The following is a 22,755-nucleotide window of genomic DNA, read 5'->3' as shown; positions in this document are numbered from 1 at the left end:
GATTATTGGTTTCCTTCACCGCTATTTTGGTATCATATGCGTCGTGTTTGTTGCTATTTAAACGATCCTTGAGATTGGAATTATCGTCCGTTACTTATTACGTGTATCTGTCTCCATCCCTCTCTCTCTCCGTTGGGTGTTCATTTTGTAAAGTGCAGAGATTTGTGTTAGTGCAATTTGCACAGTTTATGTGAGCAATATGTGCAATGGGTAATGTATAGTGATTACTCATGTAATGTCTTATGCTGGGTAGAGTTTCTCTCTTATTGAGTGTATATGTATTTATAGTTTGGTTACTCAGTTTGAGTGGTATCTATGCTCGAATGGATCATGTATTAAGTTAATGTGCCGGCTGGGTGTTGTGTTCAGATTCATACTCAGATAGTTAATATATATATATATATATATATATATATATATATATATATATATATATATATATATATTTTTTAAAGAGTGGTTCATGAACATATGGCTAATAGGTTAGTCACTGATTGTCGAGAGACGGCCATATTAGATTGTTTAATCGCTTATAAGTGTGTTGGCCTCAGCCTTGTGATACTTACATGATTTACATACCCTGGGGATATCATTTCAGATTAGTTTGTCCTATTTTCACTCACCCATTTCATATTTATTGTTATTTCATTTTTCATTTATGTACATTGTTACTTATTATTGTTAATTATATTTGTTTTACAAATTCACACTATTCATTTCTAAAAGTCTTCCACTGCGCACATCCAATCCTTCCAATGTGCCCTCCACCTGGCGAAAGCAGCCAATATAAGAAAGATAAAGAGGAGGAGTGGGTGATCGTACCGCCGCCTTCAACACCACACACGGTCATTCCCCGTCTTTTCATGTCATTATGAATCACAACTTTTTTAAAGAATCTTGACAAGTTCCTCTAGCATTGTAGCAGCCTGTGTAGCTCTGGCGTTAGCTAGTTTGCTTACTGATACGAGACTGCATACAATAAAATATATTGTGCCAACATGCAGAAATGAGTTAGCCGACTCGAAAAAGCGACTGTCTACGAATTGGAAGCTTATGGGCATCGTAATTTGGATAAAGGCTATGGACTATAATCATTTCCCTATTAAACGAGTAAGGGAATAGAGCTGTCTCCAATAAAACGTGACCCTAATCCATTCCCATGAGGAATAACTCTTTAATTAATTGCTTAATGAGGCTGTATTAAATACTCGGTCAGGGATGTGTAAGAAATAGCGCTTGAACGACCTTCGATTCTTTCACGTTTTACTTGGCTGCAGTGTATATGCTGTATAAATAGAAGCGACCAAAAGACAAGTGTGAACAAAATTAACATTATGAAGTCGAGATGCAATAACTTTATATATATTTTAATAAATGCAATAAAATTATTTCACGACACAAGATGTTATATGTAAGATATACGATTTTTGAATACTAACAAAATATTCCTTATACATTACAATACGGAATATTATCATTCCGAATGCCCTCAGTCCATAATAGTCTCAAAGATTGGTCAAACAGTTTGCTGATAGTTAAGCATTTAGCTTCGTCCAACTGCTCACAATGTAGTAAAAATGGGTTTCCAGGGTTCCCTGTTTCCAGAATTCCTACAATAACGTTGGCTGTATATCGTCCCATAGTGTCTGTGGTTTCATCTATTGATACCCATATGTTTCCTTCTTCAACCCTTTTCCTTATTTCTTGCAATGTTGTGTTGTAGCATCTCCCAACGTGCAGTAGATTCTTCTTAACATTCTGGGATCTGGAATTGATTTTCCGGTCTCTTCGTCTAAAAATGAGCGCAGCTTTAGATGGTTCAATTTGCTCAGTGGAATATCGGCGCATAAAAATGCTGTACATAATTTCTCACAAAACGGCGAAAACGTTAAGCAAGTTTCCCCCAGAAGTATCTGTTGTAGGCCAGGGTTTCTTTTGTCTTCAAGTCGTTGCAGACCACTTTTATATTTCTCTCGCGACACATGTTCAACCGTAAACATTTTTTCGACTGAAACTTGCACATCACAATCTTTGCAAAACAATATTGATACATCAGTGAAAAAAAAAATATTTTCTTCATTTTGTGAAACTAATTGTTTTAATTTAACAATTACATTTTCTTTCACTTTGGGCATCTTACTGTTCTCTTGATCAACAAAATACCTCGCTTAACTCTTACCTAAGACGACTGACAATGAAAGTCCTTCCGGTCTACCTGAAGAGAAGGAACAATGAACAGGAATCGATGAGTTCACAATGCACATTCCTTAAAAACAGGGGAAGCAGGTACAATCTTATACCGTGTTTTCTTGGAAATGAAGTCGAGTTCAAAATGTTAGTCCTTAAAAAAATGGGGGAAGCAGGTACTGCTTATACCATGTTTTCTTGGAAAAGTAGTCGAGTTCAAAATGCTCATTCCTTGAAAAATAGGTATAGCAGTTATGACGCAAGTCTGCTTTGTTTCCTGTGGACGTTATTTGCTTATAAATTTATAAATAAATAATAATGAAAAATTCAAAATATAATGAAATGTAACACTTTATAGAAAACTAAAAAAAAAAATGCTGCAAATGACCTAAAATGCCAACAAAAATTACCTATCTCTTGAAAATTACTAAAAATGCAAAAAATGCCCTAACAAATTGCCCTTATTTATTCAAATAGTTCATGATACACATTTGTATATATTCGAGCATTCTTTCAACCGTCATAAAAAAATTCAAAATCATCAAATGCCTTGCCCTACTCATTAGCGATCTTCCAGTTTGGTCGTCCAGAATTTGTTACTCCACACAACATGTCTCAATAATGCAGCTCTTCTCTTAATTATGGTTTCTTATAATTCAGCAATTAATACTGCTAACGAGAAATTAATTTTACATTCTATATATTTACTCAGCAAATTTAAAATATGTATATAATTTTTATTCCACAGACTTCTCCAGTGCTACTAGCAATGTTGAAGAAACTTGTTCCGTTAATAGACGGCTGGTTCTATACTATGCTGGCAACCCTGCCTGCTAACCTCTGCACAGTGAAACGCAATTGTGAGTACACTGATACACAGTTCTCTAGACAGTTCATCTACTGATTGATTCAAATAGGTTACCTGTGCTACGGTGTTGACCTCTAAATTATAAAGAAATTGAACCAGAACAGAGTCATACTTAATTGTAATAATTTCAGTTCTTCATACAAATAATATCCATTTCTTCACAGCGTGGTACATGATTATATTTAAGATGTATTGGCCTTGAAAATGTTGCTGAATGTAGAAAGTCTAAAAACAATTATTTCCACAGAAGACTACAATAAATTGACTTGTTGATTGCTGTTACTGTAGGACAGCCGTAGCGAAAATGTGACTCGCGTGCACATTGTGGCTCGCAATGATAGTTATGCATTTTTCTTGCTTCCTACCTCCTCCAACCCCCACCCTGTCACTCACTGGAGTCAAACTCCGTTCCATTTGTATTTGTCTCTGACCTGCGAGTGGCGTATCGTCGCAATGTCTCTCTCGAAATCATGTACCTCTAAAAAAACGAAAGTTTCAACTAGGATGGGAGGACGCATTTTTTTGCTGTCAATATGATGAGAATATTAAATGTATGATTTGTTCACAAGTATTACGAGGAAAGCGGCTGTATAACATAAAAAGGCATTATACTACATGTCACTCATGAAACATTAAAAGGTTAAGTGTTTATTATTATTATTATTATTATTATTATTATTATTATTATTATTATTATTATTATTATTATCTCTGTACGTCGATCCTTTTTCAGCAGATGTACTAATAACGCGATTAGAGCTTCAGTTTAAACTCACAGATTTACAATGTGATGTTAAATGAAAGCTAGATGTAAGGACTTGACAAATGTTGAACTTTTCAAATCTTTGCCAAAAAATAAATATACGAAACTTCGTTCTTTCGCTTACTCTGTTGAAGCCATCTTCGCTACAACTTACGTTCGTGAAAAATTATTTTCAACAATGAAAATAGTAAAAACCAAATTTAGATCACGACTGACAGAAAAATACCTTCGTGATAAACTACGACTGGCAGTAAGTGACATAATTCCTGATTTTGAAATTCTGTCGCATAGACATTCTGAAGACAGTCAATTTTAGGTTGTGATAATGTGTCCTATGACTTTCTTATTCATTTCTTTCTTCTATACACGTACTAAACATAAGTTTGTAACCTTATACTGTATGAAACTATATTTAAGTGCTTGACGTAAGGAAAATGAAAATCCGTTAATAAGTCGGGTAGTTGCTTCACTTCCCCTTCGGGTGTCCGCCTCCCTCCATAGATGCTAAGCACGTTGCAGGTTACACAGAGGCTCGGCGCACGATCACATTTTTGCTACGGCTGCTGTAGAATAAAATGTCAACTAAATTTTTTTCGTACGGTTTTCTAAAATATAAACTACTGCTCTCAAAGTTTAGGAGTGGAAAATAGATCTTTTATTCGACAACTTTACAAGAAGTTGTCAAGTTACAATATTTTAGAATACTAATTACATGACATTTATTTTATGAAGCTTCTTTACACCACGAATTCAGCAGCAATATTTTCTGTTATACGCCTCGAGCGATTACCGTGAAATCGGCCGCCGTTTCTACGGTAGTAACTTCAGTTCCAAAACCTGTTCAGCGGGGAAAAGGTTTATAAACTATTTAAAAATGAATACAAGTACATATTTCCTGTCTGACAATAAATGTTCAAAGTGCCCTTCTGCTTCAATACAAATTTGACATCTTCGAAAATTGTCAATAAAACCTTTCTTGCGAAATATTCTAATGACTTGTCAGATATTTTCTTCCACTTTCTACATAATTTAACAATACAAACACTAGCTGAAATATGCTACACATAATTCTCAAACAATTCGAAAAGAAACACAATAGCCCGCACTACACTACGCATGAATGACTAGTCCCTTGTTTTCAAACAATTATAAAAGCACAATAGCTTGCACTATATTACGTATGAATATGTACTGTATTCCCTTTAGCAGCTCGCAACAGATTCAGGTTAACTGCACCCATGCAACGCTCGACAAAAGCCCTTGAACTTCGGTGCGTACGAAAGGTGCAATGTCGGTGATCTTCTTGCATATGTGATGGTATAAACAAATAATAAGACCACCGGCGTAGCTCAGTCGGCACACACGTTTGCCTCCCGATTCAGAGTTGCGCTCGGGCATGTGTTCGACTCTCGCTTGGACTGATAACCTGGTTGGGTTTTTGCCGAGATTTTCGCCAACTGCATGGCGAATATCAGGCAATCTGTGGCGAATTCTCGGTCTCATCTCGCTAAATACCACCTCGCTCTCATCAATTACTAGGAGAAACAGCGACGTTAAATAACCAACTAAAAACAAATTAAATTTAAAACAAAAATACTTCAATAGGTTTCTACAATAACGCTCTCTACCGACAGAATTTGATCTATTTGGAGTTCGTACTTTCACCGACATGTGGCTGAAGCAATGATAATCTTTCATGTTGAATAGTTTATTATACATATTGATATTACAAAAATGTATTTATTTTAAAAAGATGTCGATTTTGTGTAAATGATATCATGGACCCACTAAATTGTTTCCATGGACCCCCCAGGGGTCCGCGGTCCAGAAAATGGGACAGAGTGATCTAAATTTTTCATATTGTTAACACAACCGTTACTGCACTTGCGCATTTTTCTGAACACAAAAGAGCAAACAAGGCCAGCAAAATAACTTACTTAGTCTCTTGCTACCAGCCACCGGCGTGGCTTAGTCAGTTAAGGCACTTGCCTGCTGTTCTGAAGCTGCGCTCGGGCGAGGGTTCGATCCCCGCTTGGGCTGATTACCTGGTTTGGTTTTTTCCTAGGTTTTCCCCAACCTTAAGGTGAATGCCAGGTAATCTATGGCGAATCCTTGGCCTCATATCGCCAAATACCATCTCGCTATCAACAATCTCATTGACGCTAAATAACCTCGTAGTTGATACAGCGTCGTTGAATAACCAACTAAAGTAACTCTCTTGCTGTCACACAAACAACAGTATTTCACCCTACTTTATTGCACTAAATCAGCAAATTTATGCACGTTTGGGATTGTAGGAGTTGAATGCCTTTCCTAAACAATGTTCTTCTTAATGTAACTTAAGCTAGTGAAAGTAGTGAAAGTTATAAAAAAGTGTTCAATTAAACAATCAAATGGAAAGTTTTTCTGACTCTTTACTGCGGTAACACTGAAAGCACAAACACAATATACACAATATAAATTGGTAGAAAACTGCCAAAAAATAGCAGACTAAAGAAACATCTTTCATTAAATTTACAAATAATTTATACGAAATAAAATTTTATTAACTACAAAAAATTAACAATGACAGTTTTATGGGAAAGGGAGTACATCTTGAATAATTTTCTCACAGTCTGAGAAATCCCGTGCCGATGCTATTAAAGGAATTAGAATATCCTTGAACTAAACTTGCTATAAAAACTCCATCAAGCCTGAGTCATTACTAAGTTATCAATTTAGAAGACTGCGAGCTTTGGATTACAGTAATAATTTCAACATTCAACACTTGACGCAAAAGCGCAAATCATCTTCCTTCCTTACGGTGGTATAATAGTGTGCAACGCCACTCCCTCCACTTTCCGCGCATTTTCATCTATTTTTTCACAACTTGTGTGGTGAAATTACGTATGTTCTTCATGAATAAGCTAAATAGAACACTATAAATTACGTTCTAAAAAAGATAAACTACTTCATCGAAGATACGTGACGCTAATACTTTTATTATGAAGCCCCCAAAGTAAAGATTAGAATAATTTTGAAAAAAAAAATGAACTGTAGCAATTCTTCATATCCTACATGGAGAAACAGTCTCAGTTTTTTTTGTCTATATCACGTTACGTTATAAGCAATAATCACTTGAATGAAACATTTTTCATATCATTCATTACATCAACTTTTTCAGTCTTGGCTTCTGCTTTCTTGTTAAGTGTGCTGGTATAAGCACAAAACATTTAAACATGTATTTACAACATACCAATTACATCATCTTTTATAATATTGGCGTTTGCTTTCTTGGTAAGTATGCTAATATAAGCAGAAAACACTTAACAAATATATATTTACATCATATAAATTACATCATTTTTACAATCTTGGCTTTTGCTTTCTCGTATGTGATAGTAGAAGCAAAGCATTTGAGCAAACATTATTTCCATTTCACATCAATAAATTATATAAACTTTTATATGACGCCAATTTCTGTACCAATCAAAAATCAAAATGGAAGTTGCAAGAGTAATGTATTTATGTACTCTTCCCAAGTCAATTTAGAGTCGGGTGTTGTACTAAGAAGTATGACACTATAGGTAAACATGGTATTATTATAAAGTACTTTGTGCTTGTAGAACATATTATAGTAGAAGATCTGTGGTGTCATGGCAGAAGCTGATATGTACAATTCTGGCAAAAATATTTTATTCTCTCAATATGTTAGAAATGTTAGTTTTAACGTTATGGGAAAACATGATATGTCTACTCCCATTAGCACATAACACTAATACTAATAAAAAATATTTCCTCTAAAGGATCCAATAGATCCCTGATTTTTCGTGAAAGAATAAATTTTAAAACTGTTCTCCTGTAAAATAAAGAAAATGTACATATCAACTTATGCTACAACACCACTATAGTGATAGACTCACTCTATCTTTTGGATATTTATTTAGTTTCTGTATTGTTTTCATTGCTCATTCGCTGTGTTTTGCAATCACATTGTTTTTAATTTTATCATAACTTTCTTTCTGTTATGGTTGTTCTGAGAATAGACTTAAGATTTTCTTTCCTTCATTTTCTCTACATTCAATATGACCTGCTTTTACTCACGTTGAGCCGTTCCAACCAACCATTGCACTCGTCCATCACATACTCCGGATTCGTCTCGCTGGTGAAGTGCGCTCCAAGTAGTAGATAAGGAATTCCTTACAGTGTTGCCAATTTTGCAATTTTGCAATAAGCATGAGGAAACGGAAAGTAGGAACAAACATGTGCAGAAGTCAGTACATCTTTGTTCTGTTTCATTAGCAGTTCTCTTTATCAGTTGCAGGAACTTTTCCCTGCGCAACGGTCTTTTCAAATGTTTACTGTACTCTATAAGAGAAGTGCAGAGTAGAGTTGTGTTACTGTTAGTGAAAATTCCATTTTTGAACTTGCCACACGTGATTTATCATTTCTAATCCTTCCATACTCAAATACCAATGTTGAACGTGTGTTTAATGTAGTTAATTTGACCAAATTTATGCATCTGCAAAACAAATTAGAAAAACGTAAGTCAAAAGACAAAGCAATGGCATTTGTGGAGGTGTATCAAATTCTACTATTCTACAATTTGGAATTTCTCATTAGATATCTTTCCTTCTCCACTCTGTCCTAGAGTGCAAAGGATAATACCAAATGAAGGGTACACGGGAATAACGATCAAGGTCCATTTTAGAAAGTTTCGAGAAAAACGAATTTTAAAGTTTAAGTACTTAATACTTTGTAATGTGTGTATTAATAGAAATTGACGTAGTGGAATGTCAAGAACGATGATTTCTTATTACTAGTTAGACCACATGATAGTACTTCTTTTCCACTATAAGATAGCATTATTAACTCAATTTCGATTTTTGATGGACCTTGATCGTTTTTCCCGTGTACCCTTCAAATGCAATCAAAGAATTAAACCTTCGGCAATGATCTGCGAAAAAACAAAATTGTGTTAAAGAGTGTAAACTCTATTTGTTGTTTTGCGTTTTCTCTGTTTCGGCTTCAATTCGCCTCTTCAGCTAGAGAAGTGTGATAACAAAAATTCTGTCGATCACTTCTATAGGACAGAGTGGAGAAGGAAAGCTCTATAATGAGAAATTCCAGATTTTAGAGTCAAATTTAGGCCTAAATTGCGACATAGAATGAAAATTGAAACTCTTAATGCTATTATGTGTATTAAATTCGGCTTGAAAAGAGTGAATAAACTACAGTTTACCAGGAGACGCAGTTAACCCTTTGAAGCGCAGTGGTTACAGTACGTAACCACCTTTTAAATTTGAGTTTCCCGCCTACTTACAGAGTGGTTTTTATTTCAAAACTACTTCGCTGCGTTCACTGATCCTTAGTAACTGTAGAAGAATTTTATTTTCCCTATATTTGTGTTGCTGAGCCTGTTCATTAAAATGGCCGATGTTGTTGTGTATAGTTTGGGTGTGGAAGACTCCCTACGTGTTTTTATTTCAGTTGTATGCTAAAATATCACAGTAACTTAAGTTTCTATTTATTATTATTTGTCTTTCGGTCTTTTAGAACATATTTCAGTAACAAGATTGTAATTTCTTCGACACATGTGGCATCAATATAGAAATAATGTGGTGGTTTCAAAACGTAACCACCATGCAAACAGGGTAGTTATGCTTACCATATCCAACCAAATTTTCCATTTTCGTGTCAGCTTATTCATCATGGCTACAAGGAAGAGATGGTTGGTGACAATCACAAAGCGTTTTTGACAACTTTTTCACATGTTTGAATCTGATGATCTCTAAGGCAGCAAAATATCTATGCATGTGGTACAGTTTGACATGGGCGTATTGGTTTACCATACGACGAAAGAAGAGACCGCGACCTGAAACATGGTGAGAGTGATAGCCGTACGTCATATGCTGGAATGTCCTGGCTCAAGTGGAAGGATAGAAGGTCCATTCTTTTCCTTTCTAATTACCACGATCCATCTATTGTCGCCACTGTTTCAAGGAAAGAGAAGAATGGAACAACCACTGAAATTGCTAGTCCACAACTCATAAAGGACTACAGCACACATTGGTTTATGTTGACAAAGCTGATATGTTGAAGTCCTTGTACGAAATTGATAGAAAATGCAGAAGATAGTGGCACCGTATTTTTTGGTATTTTGTTGACGTCACTGTGACTAATGCCTTCTTGGTATATTCATGAGAGATGAAGGTGGAGAACTGACTCTAAAGAATTTCAGGTTGGCAGTTGTTGATGGCTTGGTCGCAGCTAATATTCCAAAACCTATAGGGAGAAAGACAGTACTAAAATCTGTGTACCACTTCAAGCCAACTGTCCCATATGGGAAAAGATTCGACAAGGTGGCACATACGTCTGTGTGTCGATCTTCAAGACTCTGTGCTTATTGTAGCACTGAAGTTCAACCACACGGGAGTAAATGGGCCTGCAACACATGTGAAGTGGCACTTTACCCTAATGAGATCAGAAACTGTTTCCTTTTGTATCATTCACAATAAGTCTGAAGGCATTGTGTTCTGCAGTATTGCATAGTGGTTTTACCATGAAACCACCCATTTTCTGTGTCAAAAATTGAAGTTTTTCAAATTTTTAAAATTTGAGGTACTTCTCTTAGACAAATAAAAGATTAATTTCATTGCAAACACAATTTTTTATTTCCCTCCCAAATGCGTGCATCAAAGGGTTAAACAAATTGGTACCCTTCAGTTATATACGCCCGCAGCGACAACTTCTAGAAAGGAGGATGTCGTCTTTGAAGAAAAAGGTGAAGGGGAAATATTGTAAGCCTTAAGATAAGATTGTAACTTCTGAATAATTGGACGTATCTTTTATTTGTATTTTAAAGAAGTGCTCCAATATGAGTAAAATTAATAAATCGTATAAATTTCGGTGATTTTCTGGTGGTTTTTGTACTATTATTTGGTGACATATAGCTTAACGAGTTGGCAACTCTGATTCCCTAACTGAGTAAATCGATTAATATTATTACCGGTGCAAGCTTCGTAATCCGGCAAAAGGAGTCATTGTCTTCGTAATAAGATGAATTACGTCTGTGTAATTCATGCAATAAACTGTTTGGTTACAGTGGCGCATCACTTTTGTCGAGTGCTGCGCAGACTCATCTCACTGCACCAGATCTGGCTGTCGGTGGCGCTGTTGCTGCAGAACTCGGATTCTATCGCCAGAATGCTGGTAGACTGGAGGGGCACCAATGTGGAACAGATCTGCTCCGAGGTAGCGTTCGGGATGAAGTGGCCCGAGACCAAGCACGTCATGCTGAGCCGTGAGTGAAATGACCAATAATGCTTCATTAGCCACTGCTATAAACTGTGACATACAACAAGCATCTCTCCTCAAAATCTACACTCAGGTTTATGAAATTTGTTGTTGACAGATGAGCCTTGGAAAATAGCCCTATAAGACCTACTTACAAATTAATTCATACTAAACTTGTAAGCATATAAATGATGTGGTAGAATTTAAAATGGGCGGTTGAAGTAGGGTTCTCATCCGTCTGTTTTTCCCGGGACAGCCCCCTTTTTAGCGAATTGTCTTCTTGTCCAGTAGGCCTACCGGTATGCATTAATATTCAGATTTTCCTTTTCATCAAGGTATTTCCGTGGTTTTACTAAGGCGTTAAGACAAATGTCGAGATGAGCCCTAAGAGAAATTGGCTACGGACCTTCCCCATAAATTTTCTCATTTTCTAACATAACGACTTAAATGCCCTAGTTCAGAATCTATAAGATACCTGTTAAATGCGCGAGGTCACTCGTCTAGTCGCATTGCGAAAGGATAGAGACCCTTTCAATTTGCAGATTTAGAATTCGCGACGTCTCTTCTGACGGCCTTCACCTGCCTTGTCATCGAACAACAGACGACTGAGTCTTCTCGACTCCATTTGCACTGCGAAATGGCAAAGCTCCTTTCAATGTGCAAGCTTAATCCTGCCATCCGAACAGCAAACAAACCAGTCTTCTGGACTCCACCTGCATTGCGAAATGACAAAGTTCCTTTCAATGTGCAGACTTACACCTACCGCCATTTTTTCCTCGTCCTGTTCCGTAATCACTTTGATCACATTTCCCTCCCCTCGCGTATGAGCTTCTTCAGTGGAGCAGCGTAACCCGGAGTGAGACAAGTGGCCAACAGGTTTGGAGCTCACATATTCAGTTTCTTTCAGCCCCGAACCCCCTTTCAAGGACGCATTTTGCTTATCTTTTGAATTTCTCCTCCCACTTCTCATCTTTTAATTCAATTCATTTAACTTTGGAATGGAATGGAATGGAATGTAACTGAAGGGGCACGAATGGCCCATCACTGCGACCTGTTGAGATCTATTGCGCTAACCTTCAATATGTTGCGTGCCATAGATCCCCTACGCGCACCAACCCAACCACATGACTCTCTAACGACCGGTTCCTACAGCCAACAGAAATCCATATACCATTCCTGCTTCGGCAACTTCCCCCAAGGCCCCCCTGTCGGTCTGAGGCGAAACTCCTCCCCTGAGTAGGTCCGCCTCGGGTGCTCGTTGCAGAAGCCATTCAATGTCGTTTAGCTACATTCCACGGAGGCCGGTCGAGAGAGCCAGTAGTCCTGAGAGGCCGTCTGTAGAGTGATCTGAGAAACCAGAAACGGGATGATGAGGAAAGAAAGGAAGTGGCGAAGATGAGTGGGGTTCCAATCACCTGATAAAGTTAGCTGATATTCATCCGTAGGAGTGAGACAAAAACCCCGAAAAACCTCATCCAGGCAACTCGTCCTAACCGGGAACCGAACCAGGGACCGCTGGGTTCGGACTTAGACTCGCTAACCCCTCAGGCACAACGGTGGACTCATTTAACTTTACTACTAAGCTTGGAATATTGTGTTTGGTATTTGATGTTTTAGTTTGGTTATAGGCAGAGTGACCAGATTTTGAAAGTAAAAAACGGGACACTTCTTAGATGCGAGATATCAAACAAACTTTACAAACTCAAAATTCAGGCAATTAAAACTGCAAATTTATTTTGTTGCGATAGAAGAAATATGGATAAAATATTAAATTTGCTTTATTTTAATGCTGATAAAACAAGTGCAATACAAGCCACCGGTGTAGCTCAGTCGGCTGAGGAGCTTCGCCTGCCAATCTGAAGTTGCGCTCGGGCGCGGGTTCGATCCCCGCTTGGGCTGATTACCTAGTTGGGTTTTTTCGAGGTTTTTACCAACCGTAACGCGAATGCCAGGTAATCTATGGCAAATCCTCGGTCTCATCTCCCTAAATACCAACTCGCTATCACCAATCGCATCGACGCAAAATAACCTAGTAGTTGATACAGCGTCGTTAAATAACCAACTAAAAACAGAAATACATAAAAGTTACCTTACCTTAAAACAATAAGTTTATAACTCTTTAAGCAACCGGCCGGGATCAAATCCTGGTTGAGACAAGCTATCTGGTTCAAGTCTTTTCCGGGGTTTTCCTCAACCCATTAAGAGCAAGTGCTGAGTAATTTTCGGCGCTGGACTTATTTCGCTGATATTATCACCTTGGTCTCACTCAGACGCTATATAAAGCTAGCAGTGGATAAAATGTCGTGAAATAACCCAATTAAAACAAATGACCTTTTAATCATATATATTGCATGTGCTTCTCAGAATTAGTAGATTTGCATTATTTCCTGTTGAGTACTTTGTATCCAAGTGTAGAAGTCGACACAAGAGATTAAAATGAGTTTCAACAATTAATGTTTTAACTTAATTTAGGGAAGCACTGCTCTTTTGATCAATCTAATAAATGTTCATAAGTTTGAATACACGTCCCAGACTTCAATTGCTCCCTGGAAGAGAACAAAAAAAAAATACGCAGCAAATAAAATGTTGTCCAAAATAACAAAATTTTCTTTACACTTTCATGAGGTACAATTCCACCTGCCAGTCGCATTTATTTCTTCGCATTCCTTTGACTCATATTAACATCTTCAATTTCTTATAATAGAGTGAACATATCTGTAGTAATGTCACGAGAGGTCTGAGATTTATCTGGGAAATCTCAGACCTCGAGTGGCATTTATTAGGACTATTTCGTGAATAAAATAAAATGTAAATAATATACCCCTAAAATTCGATCACAAAATGTTAATAATTGTTTATTAACGAATACTTAACCTATTCAGACATTGTGAAGTTGAAATACTCGTAGATGAATATCGATTACTGCAATAAAGAAATTTGATGTTATTATTCAGTAATGCCAATTGCGAAATACAGGTTTAACAATGTTAATTATATGTACTACACTTTTCTCTTACCATTATGACATAAATAATTTCATTATCTGCTGAAATCATAATTTAATTTAACAGTAACAGTGGGGACAGCTATACAGGGTGTTTCAAAAATACGTGGCATAATTTCAGGTATGTATTTCCCACATGTAGACAATCAAAATAGTTCATTACAACATGTGTCCGGAAATGCTTTATTTCCAAGTTATGGCATTCACAACATTGAAATTCACCGGAACGTTTTTCTTTCCGCAGGTCGTTGCCGTCAAAGGAGACATTAAGAGGGCGCTCTGACAGTTCATTCCGAGGCGAAGGTTACATTCAGTGTTGTGTAGGCGTTAGACTGTGCGACATGTATTCAAATCAAGAGCTGGCAGAGATACACATCATGTACGGAAAGGCGGACGGCAATGCTGCGCTGGCTCGTCGTTTGTACCAGGAGAGGGACCCACAGCGACAATGTCCAGATCGGAAGACATTTGTACGTCTCCATTACCGTCTGTGCGAGTATGGAAAATTTAACTCTCCTGGTTTGGGAAGGGGACGACCAAGATCTACAACTCCAGAAGTACAGGAGGAGATTCTGGAGGCTGTGGACATGACTCCTTCTATCAGCACACGAAGGGTAGCGTTGCAAGTCAGTGTTCCTCATACGACTGTCTGGAGACTGTTGAAAGAGTATCAATTATATCCTTATCATTTGCAACGTGTACAGGCCCTGTCACCAGCAGATTACCTTGCACGAGTTAGGTTCTGTCAGTGGTTCTTGCAGCAGTGTGGTGTAAATCCGAACTTTCCTGCCTTAGTATTATTTACAGATGAAGCACAGTTCACACGAGATGGCATAACAAATTTCCACAATCAGCATGTATGGGCGTATGAAAATCCACGTGCAACAGTTCCATCTCATCACCAGGTGCGGTTCTCCCTCAACATGTGGGCCGGTATCACTGGTGATCGATTAGTTGGACCCCATGTACTTGTAAACAGACTTAAGGGGCAGGCGTACACAAACTTCCTGGAAAACACCATACCTCATGTTTTAGAAGACACTCCACTGATCAATCGTCAACACATTCACTTCTTGCATGATGGCGCTCCTGCACACTTCAGTCGTACGGCTCGCCGGTACTTGGATCGAAGGTTTCCTGATCGATGGATAGGTAGAGGTGGCACAATTGCTTGGCCTCCACGCTCACCTGATCTGAACCCTCTCGATTTCTACTTGTGGGGCCATTTAAAATCATTGGTTTATTCGTCTCCGGTGCCTGATTTGGAATACCTTCGGAATCGAATTGTGGCATGTTCTGAGGACATACGCAATACTCCTGGAGTTTGGGATCGTGTTCGCAGGTCAATGAGACATCGATGTGAGGTCTGTATTCAAGCAGGAGGTGGACATTTTGAACATCTTCTGTAATGACAACGACCTGCGAAAAGAAAAACGTTCCGGTGAATTTCAATGTTGTGAAGGCCATAGCTCGGAAATGAAGCATTTCCGGACACATGTTGTAATGAACTATTTTGATTGTCTACGTGTGGGAAATACATACCTGAAATTATGCCCCGCATTTTTAAACACCCTGCATGCCAATTCTTATGTATTCACAGCGAGACATGTTGTACACAGTGAAGCCATCTCTGTATAGTTGGGCCTAATTAAAACACGAATTTTATTACGTCATACGGAAGGCAGTTTGATGAAAAGACATTATTACTATGCAAGATCTTTGGGTTTGATATGCGATGATGTTACATAAATTTGAACATCTTACTTTCAATTAATTGTTTCATTTCAATCACAAAATACAAATTTTATAGGCTACTTATAGGTTATGTTACCTGTGGGAGCAGGACCAATGTCAGCTGTGTCTTATTTCAACCGTTACAATCAGTGCTACACGAAAGCATTTTTTATAGCTCGACAAACGCATTCTCGCTGTAGTGTATAACGGAACTAAAGCTCATCTACACAGTTCAATATTCCAATCGTGTATGCGTGCAATCTGAGAAGAATATTGAAGTAATCAACTTTAAAAGGTGCGTTCAATTAAGATGCATGAAGATTTTGTGTCTACAGTACATGGTGCGCCGTTTTGAACGTCGTCTTCACTGCGTAAATATATTAATTAATATTAAATATCAGTCTTGCATTCATTGCTTTAAAGTTGAAAGAAAAGTTTAACTGTGTAGGTGCATCTTATTGTATTCATGATCATCAATTCACGGGGAAACAGTTGGCGACAACGACTAAACAAAAGAACGACCATGCGATAAATTGATAGCGTTAATTCTAGCTGCAAAAATTATCGCAAAGTCTGGCTGTGATTGGTTGGAATGCAAAATTTCATTACACTTCATTGGTCGAAAATAGAATGACGTCATATAAACGAAATAGTCACTATAAATCCTTGCTGACTTTGTCTCATTGTGCTTTATACTTTGCCGATAAAATGTTTATACTCTTTTTTACTTCATACCGCACTAATTTCTTCTTGAGAGTGGTCCATTTAAATAATTTGAGCTTTTCATCATATTGGGTCCATCTCTTGATGTGCTCCACACAATTAATGAAAAAAGCATCAGTAGCCTGTAAGTTCCAAATTGAGATGAAGTAATACACTGCTGCTCTTCGTCTACTTTATTAAGTAAATCTTTCACAGTAGAGATGTCGACCATGCTCTAACAGTTTCTATGAACTCTGAACCCTATACGGAGCTGTCAACGTATTTTCAGTGAATCACATTATATTTCGAGGGTAAAATAAAACCGCTTTCAAAACATTTTCACCAGTGCACAGTGATCCGAAAGAGCAGAAAAACCGGCAAAATTACATAGTAAATATTTTTATAAATCCATGCAAATAACATCATAAGTAACTAATTCAATGCTTTATAGCTTGTTAAGCACAAAGTACTTGTTCTTTGGCCCATGTACATTTTATATCAGTAAATTTAATACCGCCATATTAATTAGGCCTACATATATATTCACCTGGAAATTTAAACTTTAATAATACTTTATCTCTATTAAAATAAACATTTTAATACATAAATAATTTTATTAAATAAATTAGCATGTCTTAAAACTCATTCCACGTCGCTGTTTTCGCAATCGTCGTCCTCGTCGGAAGTAACGTTAAGTCAGTCTGGAAGAAAAATCTAGAGATATGTCAAATGGCAGCTCTTTAAGAAGGTGCACTAAATCAGATGGAAGGGATTTTTCAGGTTTTCTCGGCAGTTTTCGAAGTTATGTAAAGATTGGATCAGAAGTCAAGTCAGTCTTAAAAATGTCTTCGTCTTCAACTACCCTTGAGGTTTTTCCTTAATGGCGTTCTCGGAATAATTTAATATCTTTATTTCTGGCCTCTTGAGCTTCTTCTGACGTTTTCCAAATGGAAGAAGTGCGGCGGAAATGAAAGCGGCTCCATACAGAAGAATCTTATGTACAGAGAGGGCATAAATACCAAGGATATCTTTATACAAGAAGTTTTGCAGTATTTAAGGCATACTCATTGAAGGTTGATTCATTTATGTTGTATCCATAATAAATAGTGATCAAAATGACATCAAAGAGTTTCATCAACACCAGTGACAGCAGAAGCAAGTGAAAGTGGATTCTTATGGGTTTGTAGTGTCGAGGTGACGAAGAATGAGGAATTTACCGTATAATTACCTTCTGAGATGATTCATCTACTTGGTGAAGTAATTGAACTGACACTATACATGTTTTAAAGACATGAATTTCACTGTAAGTACTTGTTGCCCACTACTGCCATCGAATCCTCACGTTGACACTAACATAAAACCATCTGGATTCATTGTATCTAATGATCCTATTACAGTATCCTTTATTTTTACTAGACGTGTTGCTATATGGTACAAAAATTTCTGTAGCTTCACTACTACAGATGTTTCATTGAAGGTCATTGACGCTTTTGGCTGGTAACAATGTTCTTTAGCTGCTAGTACCAGATGATAAGAGGAATACAAATCAACATTTCTTCCACATTAACTTATATTGTTGTCACTTCAACTTGCCTCGACAATTAATTATACAACTTCCTCTTCTGAATAAGCACGCATTTCTTTGTCTGATTTAGTCAGTCCACGCCCGATGGATTTTTCCAGCTCTCGAAGAGTTTATTAAGACAACTTTGTTTTAGAAGCTACCTCCTTCCCTTCTTCTAACTCCAAGTCTTGTTATTGTAGCAAAAGTTAACTCGATCACATTTTGTTCTTAACGCGTTGTTTCTGTTTTTTTGTAAATTACCTCTATTACTGCTTTAATCAAAAGTCAATTTACGACGTCCTCGTTTAATCTCTTCTGAACCTGAGGGTTCCTCTCCGATTATACCACTGATAAACTTTCAAACTCATTCAACAACTAGTATAACTTAATGAAATGTCACACGTTTTCTGCGGCACTTTTCAAGTTTCATAAATAATAATTTGAAGAGTCCACTGCAAGAATGATGGATGTCACTTTCTTGTCGAAAATGGACCAAGACTGTCAATGCATAGCTTAAGATATATAGAATGTACATAGAAAGTTATATGGCATTAACACTGATAGTCATTGTCCAGTCATGATCGGAAAATCACGGTTAAGCTTTGAGCACTAAGCATTTCAAACTTTCAATTGCTTCTCCTCAAAAATGTATACCAAATGACATCCATCATTCTTGCAGTGGACTCTTCATTTACAAAAATCCTCACTTGCGTCCTTATTTTCTTTCCATCTTCAGGTGACGTGTGGTTCCTAATACTTTAATAAAGGCTCTAACTAATTAAATGTGTTTGTTGTTCACTTCTACCTTCACCAGATTTTTGTCGAAGAATTTCGTACAGTTCTCTCCGAGATTTTCGACATTCCATTGTGAACACGCAAAAGTAAAATGAAGATCATACTAATAACAGTATGCCCACTCGAAACTGCAACATATCCGCACTACTTGAATAACCAATACAAATTTAAAAATCTGCAGAAATTTGCGCCAATGTGGGGGCGCTGATTGAGGAAGCGTGGCGCCTACCTGCCTGGCTGGCCCATGCGCTAATGCAGGCTCTCACTAAAACATCACGTATACTCACGACTGCACGTGACTGCAATAGTTTTTCATTTTATCACATTCTACACACTATAAGCTTTCTTTGAAACGTAAACTCATTGCTACGTTCAGCTACAAATTTTTGTAGCTCAACAATAATTTATTTCAACACATTATTCTTTTGTCGAATATGTAAAATTAGACAATGGTTATATTTACATTTTTACTACTTCTTTGTGTTCTGGAAAGGCCATTCTTGATATTAAAATTCATTAGGCATAATACTACGTGTGTTAAATATTGGAAAAAAGTACTGTTTTTCATTAGCTTAAAAATTGAAATTTTAAAACATGCAAATTTAATTATTATTATAGGAGAAAAATTCTCTCAGGCACCGGGGATCGAACCTGGGTCCTTGGTTTCTTGTATAAAGTGCTCTAACCACTGAACAACTCCGAAGTTCAATTCACAGCACTAGATAAAATCCTCTCTTCTAATGTTTTTCCATTTGTTGCCTGACTCCAAGTTCGACATATATGTTGACATATATTAAGTCAACTGTCATTATACAAGGAGCGCACTCAACTGAGTGACTTGGTGGCCGGAATTCCACAGTAATAAGCACTGTTGGGCGAAGAATCTACTTTTTACGTAGATGCAAATTCAAACTGTTCTTACCGCCGTATTTATTAAATAATAAATCTTACAGTGTCAAATTTATATGACCCAATATGTTGTTAATCAAGTGCCAAAAGCAAAAATCGTAGGTAAAATTGTTGTAAAAATGAATTTTGGCGAGGTTTTCCGAGTTTCGGATCACTGGGCAGTGCAAGGAAACACTGTTTCAACCTGTACAAGCGCGTCCCGTGACAACTTTTCGGGGTACCGGGACGAAGTACTAAATACAGAGACTGTCCTGGTAAAACGGGATGTCTGGTCACCATGGTTATGTAACTGTAATCTATGGTGACTCGTGCTTTTTGGTACCACTTGGGGTAGCTACTGAAATCCTCGCTCTGAGTAACTAAGTTCTGTTTCAAAGTGCAATGACGGTAGATGTTTGTGTGAGCATTGTGTTATGTATAATAATTATCGTTGTTCATCAGCATCATCATGTCTAAACAAAATTGCAGAATGAATAACATAAGAACTGAGTTTCTATTTATCGAAAGGCAGGGAGAAATTTCAGAGTGCACTAAGTGTAAATTAACTTCATGTCATAAGTTAAGATTTTGAAGTGATTACTAATATTATTAGATTAGCCCGTAAGTGCTGAGGTATTTTTCTAGTCACGTAATTGGTGAGGTGGGGATTGCACTTACCCCAAATTAGAAACTTGAATCGTAGCACTCAGGTAATCAAACTGAATTTTTAATTTATATATTCAAGTAATTTTATTTGCTTTAACTAGGTTTTCTTTAAAATTAGGGAAGCAGGCAGCACAATAAGCAATGAAAAAGAAAAACAGAATATCTCCGCACATCCACCTGGCGCAGGCTTCTTTTTTCACAATGGCTGGGGTACTCACAGTCACCACCTCACCAATTACGGGCTAATATTTAGCCTAATCCAATTTTTAAGTTATTTGTCACATGAATAATTTTACAAAATGTCCCGTTTTTTGTTGAAAATATTATGGGGACCCTAGGCTGAAACTGGTAACCTGGTTACTTACCTACCTACTTACTCAATTTTCGTGAATAAACCGTTCATTCTCCCAACATCGGTAGTAACTATTCTTATTCAGAAATAATATGAATAGTATACACTTCAAGTTCTCGCCCTCTTGCAACATCCTCAACTAGGATTATCAAATTAGTTTTGGTCACATACAGTGAACAGTTGCACATAGGGATGATGTTGGTTCAGGGCTTGCAGCCCCAAAAGGATGGTTACAAGGCACTGGATGTACGAGGCACATCCAGAAAGTAAGTTTCCCTATTAAAAAAAAGAACACACACTTTCAGGAAAACATTTATTGGCAACAGGTACAGCAAAGTTTCAGCTATTTTTCAACATAGCCACCATCAGAATTGAGACACTTGTCGTATCGTGGGATCAACTTTTGTATCCCTCTGTCGTAGAACTCTGCCGCCTGTGAATGGAACCAGCGTGTGACAGACGTCTTCAGCTCTTCGTCGTTGCCAAAACGCTCACCGGAAGACAGGAATTTCTTGAGGTGCAAGAAAACGTGAAAATCACTGGGAGCAAGATCAGGACTGTAGGGTGGATGATGAAACAACTCCCAGCCAAATTCCGTCAAAACAGCTGCTGTGCGCCGAGCCGTATGTGGACGAGCATTGTCATGGAGAAGCACAACACCTGCAGTAAGCATTCCACGCCTCTTGTTTTGAATGGCACGTCGCAATTTTCGCAGTGTTTCACAGTAACGGTCAGCGTTCACTGTTTCACCTCTTGGAAGGAAGTCAATGAGCAGAATGCTCTTCCTGTCTCAGAACACCGTACACATCACTTTCCGTACCGAAAGGGTCTGTTTGAATTTCGTCCTGACCGGAGATCCACTATGCCGCCAATACATTGACTGCTGCTTGGTTTCCGGAGTGAAGTGCGAAATCCAAGTCTCATCGCCCGTGACGATCCTGTCGAGGAACTCGTCGCCGTCATCGTGATACCGTTGCAGAAATGTCAGTGCTGCTCCTAAACGTTGCATTTTGTCAGGTTTTTCGGCACCCACCTGGCACACACATTTTTGAACAGCAGGTGCTTAGTGACAATCTCATGCAACAAGGATCGCGATATCTGAGGAAAATGGCTGCTCAGCTCCGTAATCGTGAAGCGACGGTTCCCCCATGATGCATTGCCGCACCAGCTCAACACGATCATCATTGATGAGGGACGGTCGCCCACTGCGCTCTTCATCATGGACACTTTGACGACCTTCGGAAAACTGCTTACACCAGCGACGCACCATCTGCTTACTCATGATGTTCGGCCCATAGACCTGACAGAATTGCCGATGAATTTCAATTGGCGCAATGCTTTGTGCATTAAAGAACTTTATCACCGACCAAACTTCGCAGGCGGCGGGAGAAGGAATAAGAGCTTCAATTTCGGACCACTGCTGCCACGCTACTGGCACCAGGCGGGACCTGTCCTGCTGGCATATGATTGATACGTCATAGATCTGTTACGCATGCGCAATTGACACGGCTAATTGCGTTTACTTTCAAGGGGAAAAATCAGTAAACTTACTTTCTGGATGCGCCTCGTATTTCAGACAGGAATTTTTATTGTGTTATCCTCTAATGAGACTTACATTTCTATAATTCTGACAAAAAAATGAGTTCTGAACCAAGAGTAACATAGCTTTGTCTCTAAAATCGCCCGCTAATACAATAGTTCACGGGACTAAAAATATATTCTCCTCAAAATGTAATGGAGTGACCCAAGCGTCGTAATCCAAAGTCAGACATTTGCATTGATTACTTGTATTCCAGAATGTACTCCGTCCGTAGTTTTGCTTCTTAGAGAAATGGAATAGTGAATTGTTTTCAGCTGCTACCTATACAGGGTGTCCCATTTTTCTTGTGCATCTATTATAACTTTTTTGTTTGGATAGATATAGGAATTTTTGTTTTTGAGAGTTATGTCAGAACGT

At 37.8% G+C, this 22,755-nt stretch overlaps 1 protein-coding gene across 1 annotated transcript in view; it reads left to right on the top strand.

Moving 5' to 3' along the window:
* LOC138707728 (transcription factor RFX4-like) overlaps positions 1-22,755 on the top strand; it is a 58,010-nt gene that overhangs the window by 19,198 nt on the left and 16,057 nt on the right. The window contains exons 4-5 of the mRNA XM_069837594.1: positions 2,936-3,047; positions 10,903-11,100. Of these exons, the coding sequence (XP_069693695.1) occupies positions 2,936-3,047; positions 10,903-11,100 (310 nt within the window). The remainder of the gene's footprint in view (positions 1-2,935; positions 3,048-10,902; positions 11,101-22,755) is intronic.

Source organism: Periplaneta americana, chromosome 10 (genome assembly GCF_040183065.1).
Source record: "Periplaneta americana isolate PAMFEO1 chromosome 10, P.americana_PAMFEO1_priV1, whole genome shotgun sequence".
Lineage (NCBI taxonomy): Eukaryota > Metazoa > Arthropoda > Insecta > Blattodea > Blattidae > Periplaneta > Periplaneta americana.
The sequence above is the reverse complement of the archived record's forward strand: the minus strand, read 5'-3'. Positions and strand labels throughout refer to the sequence as shown.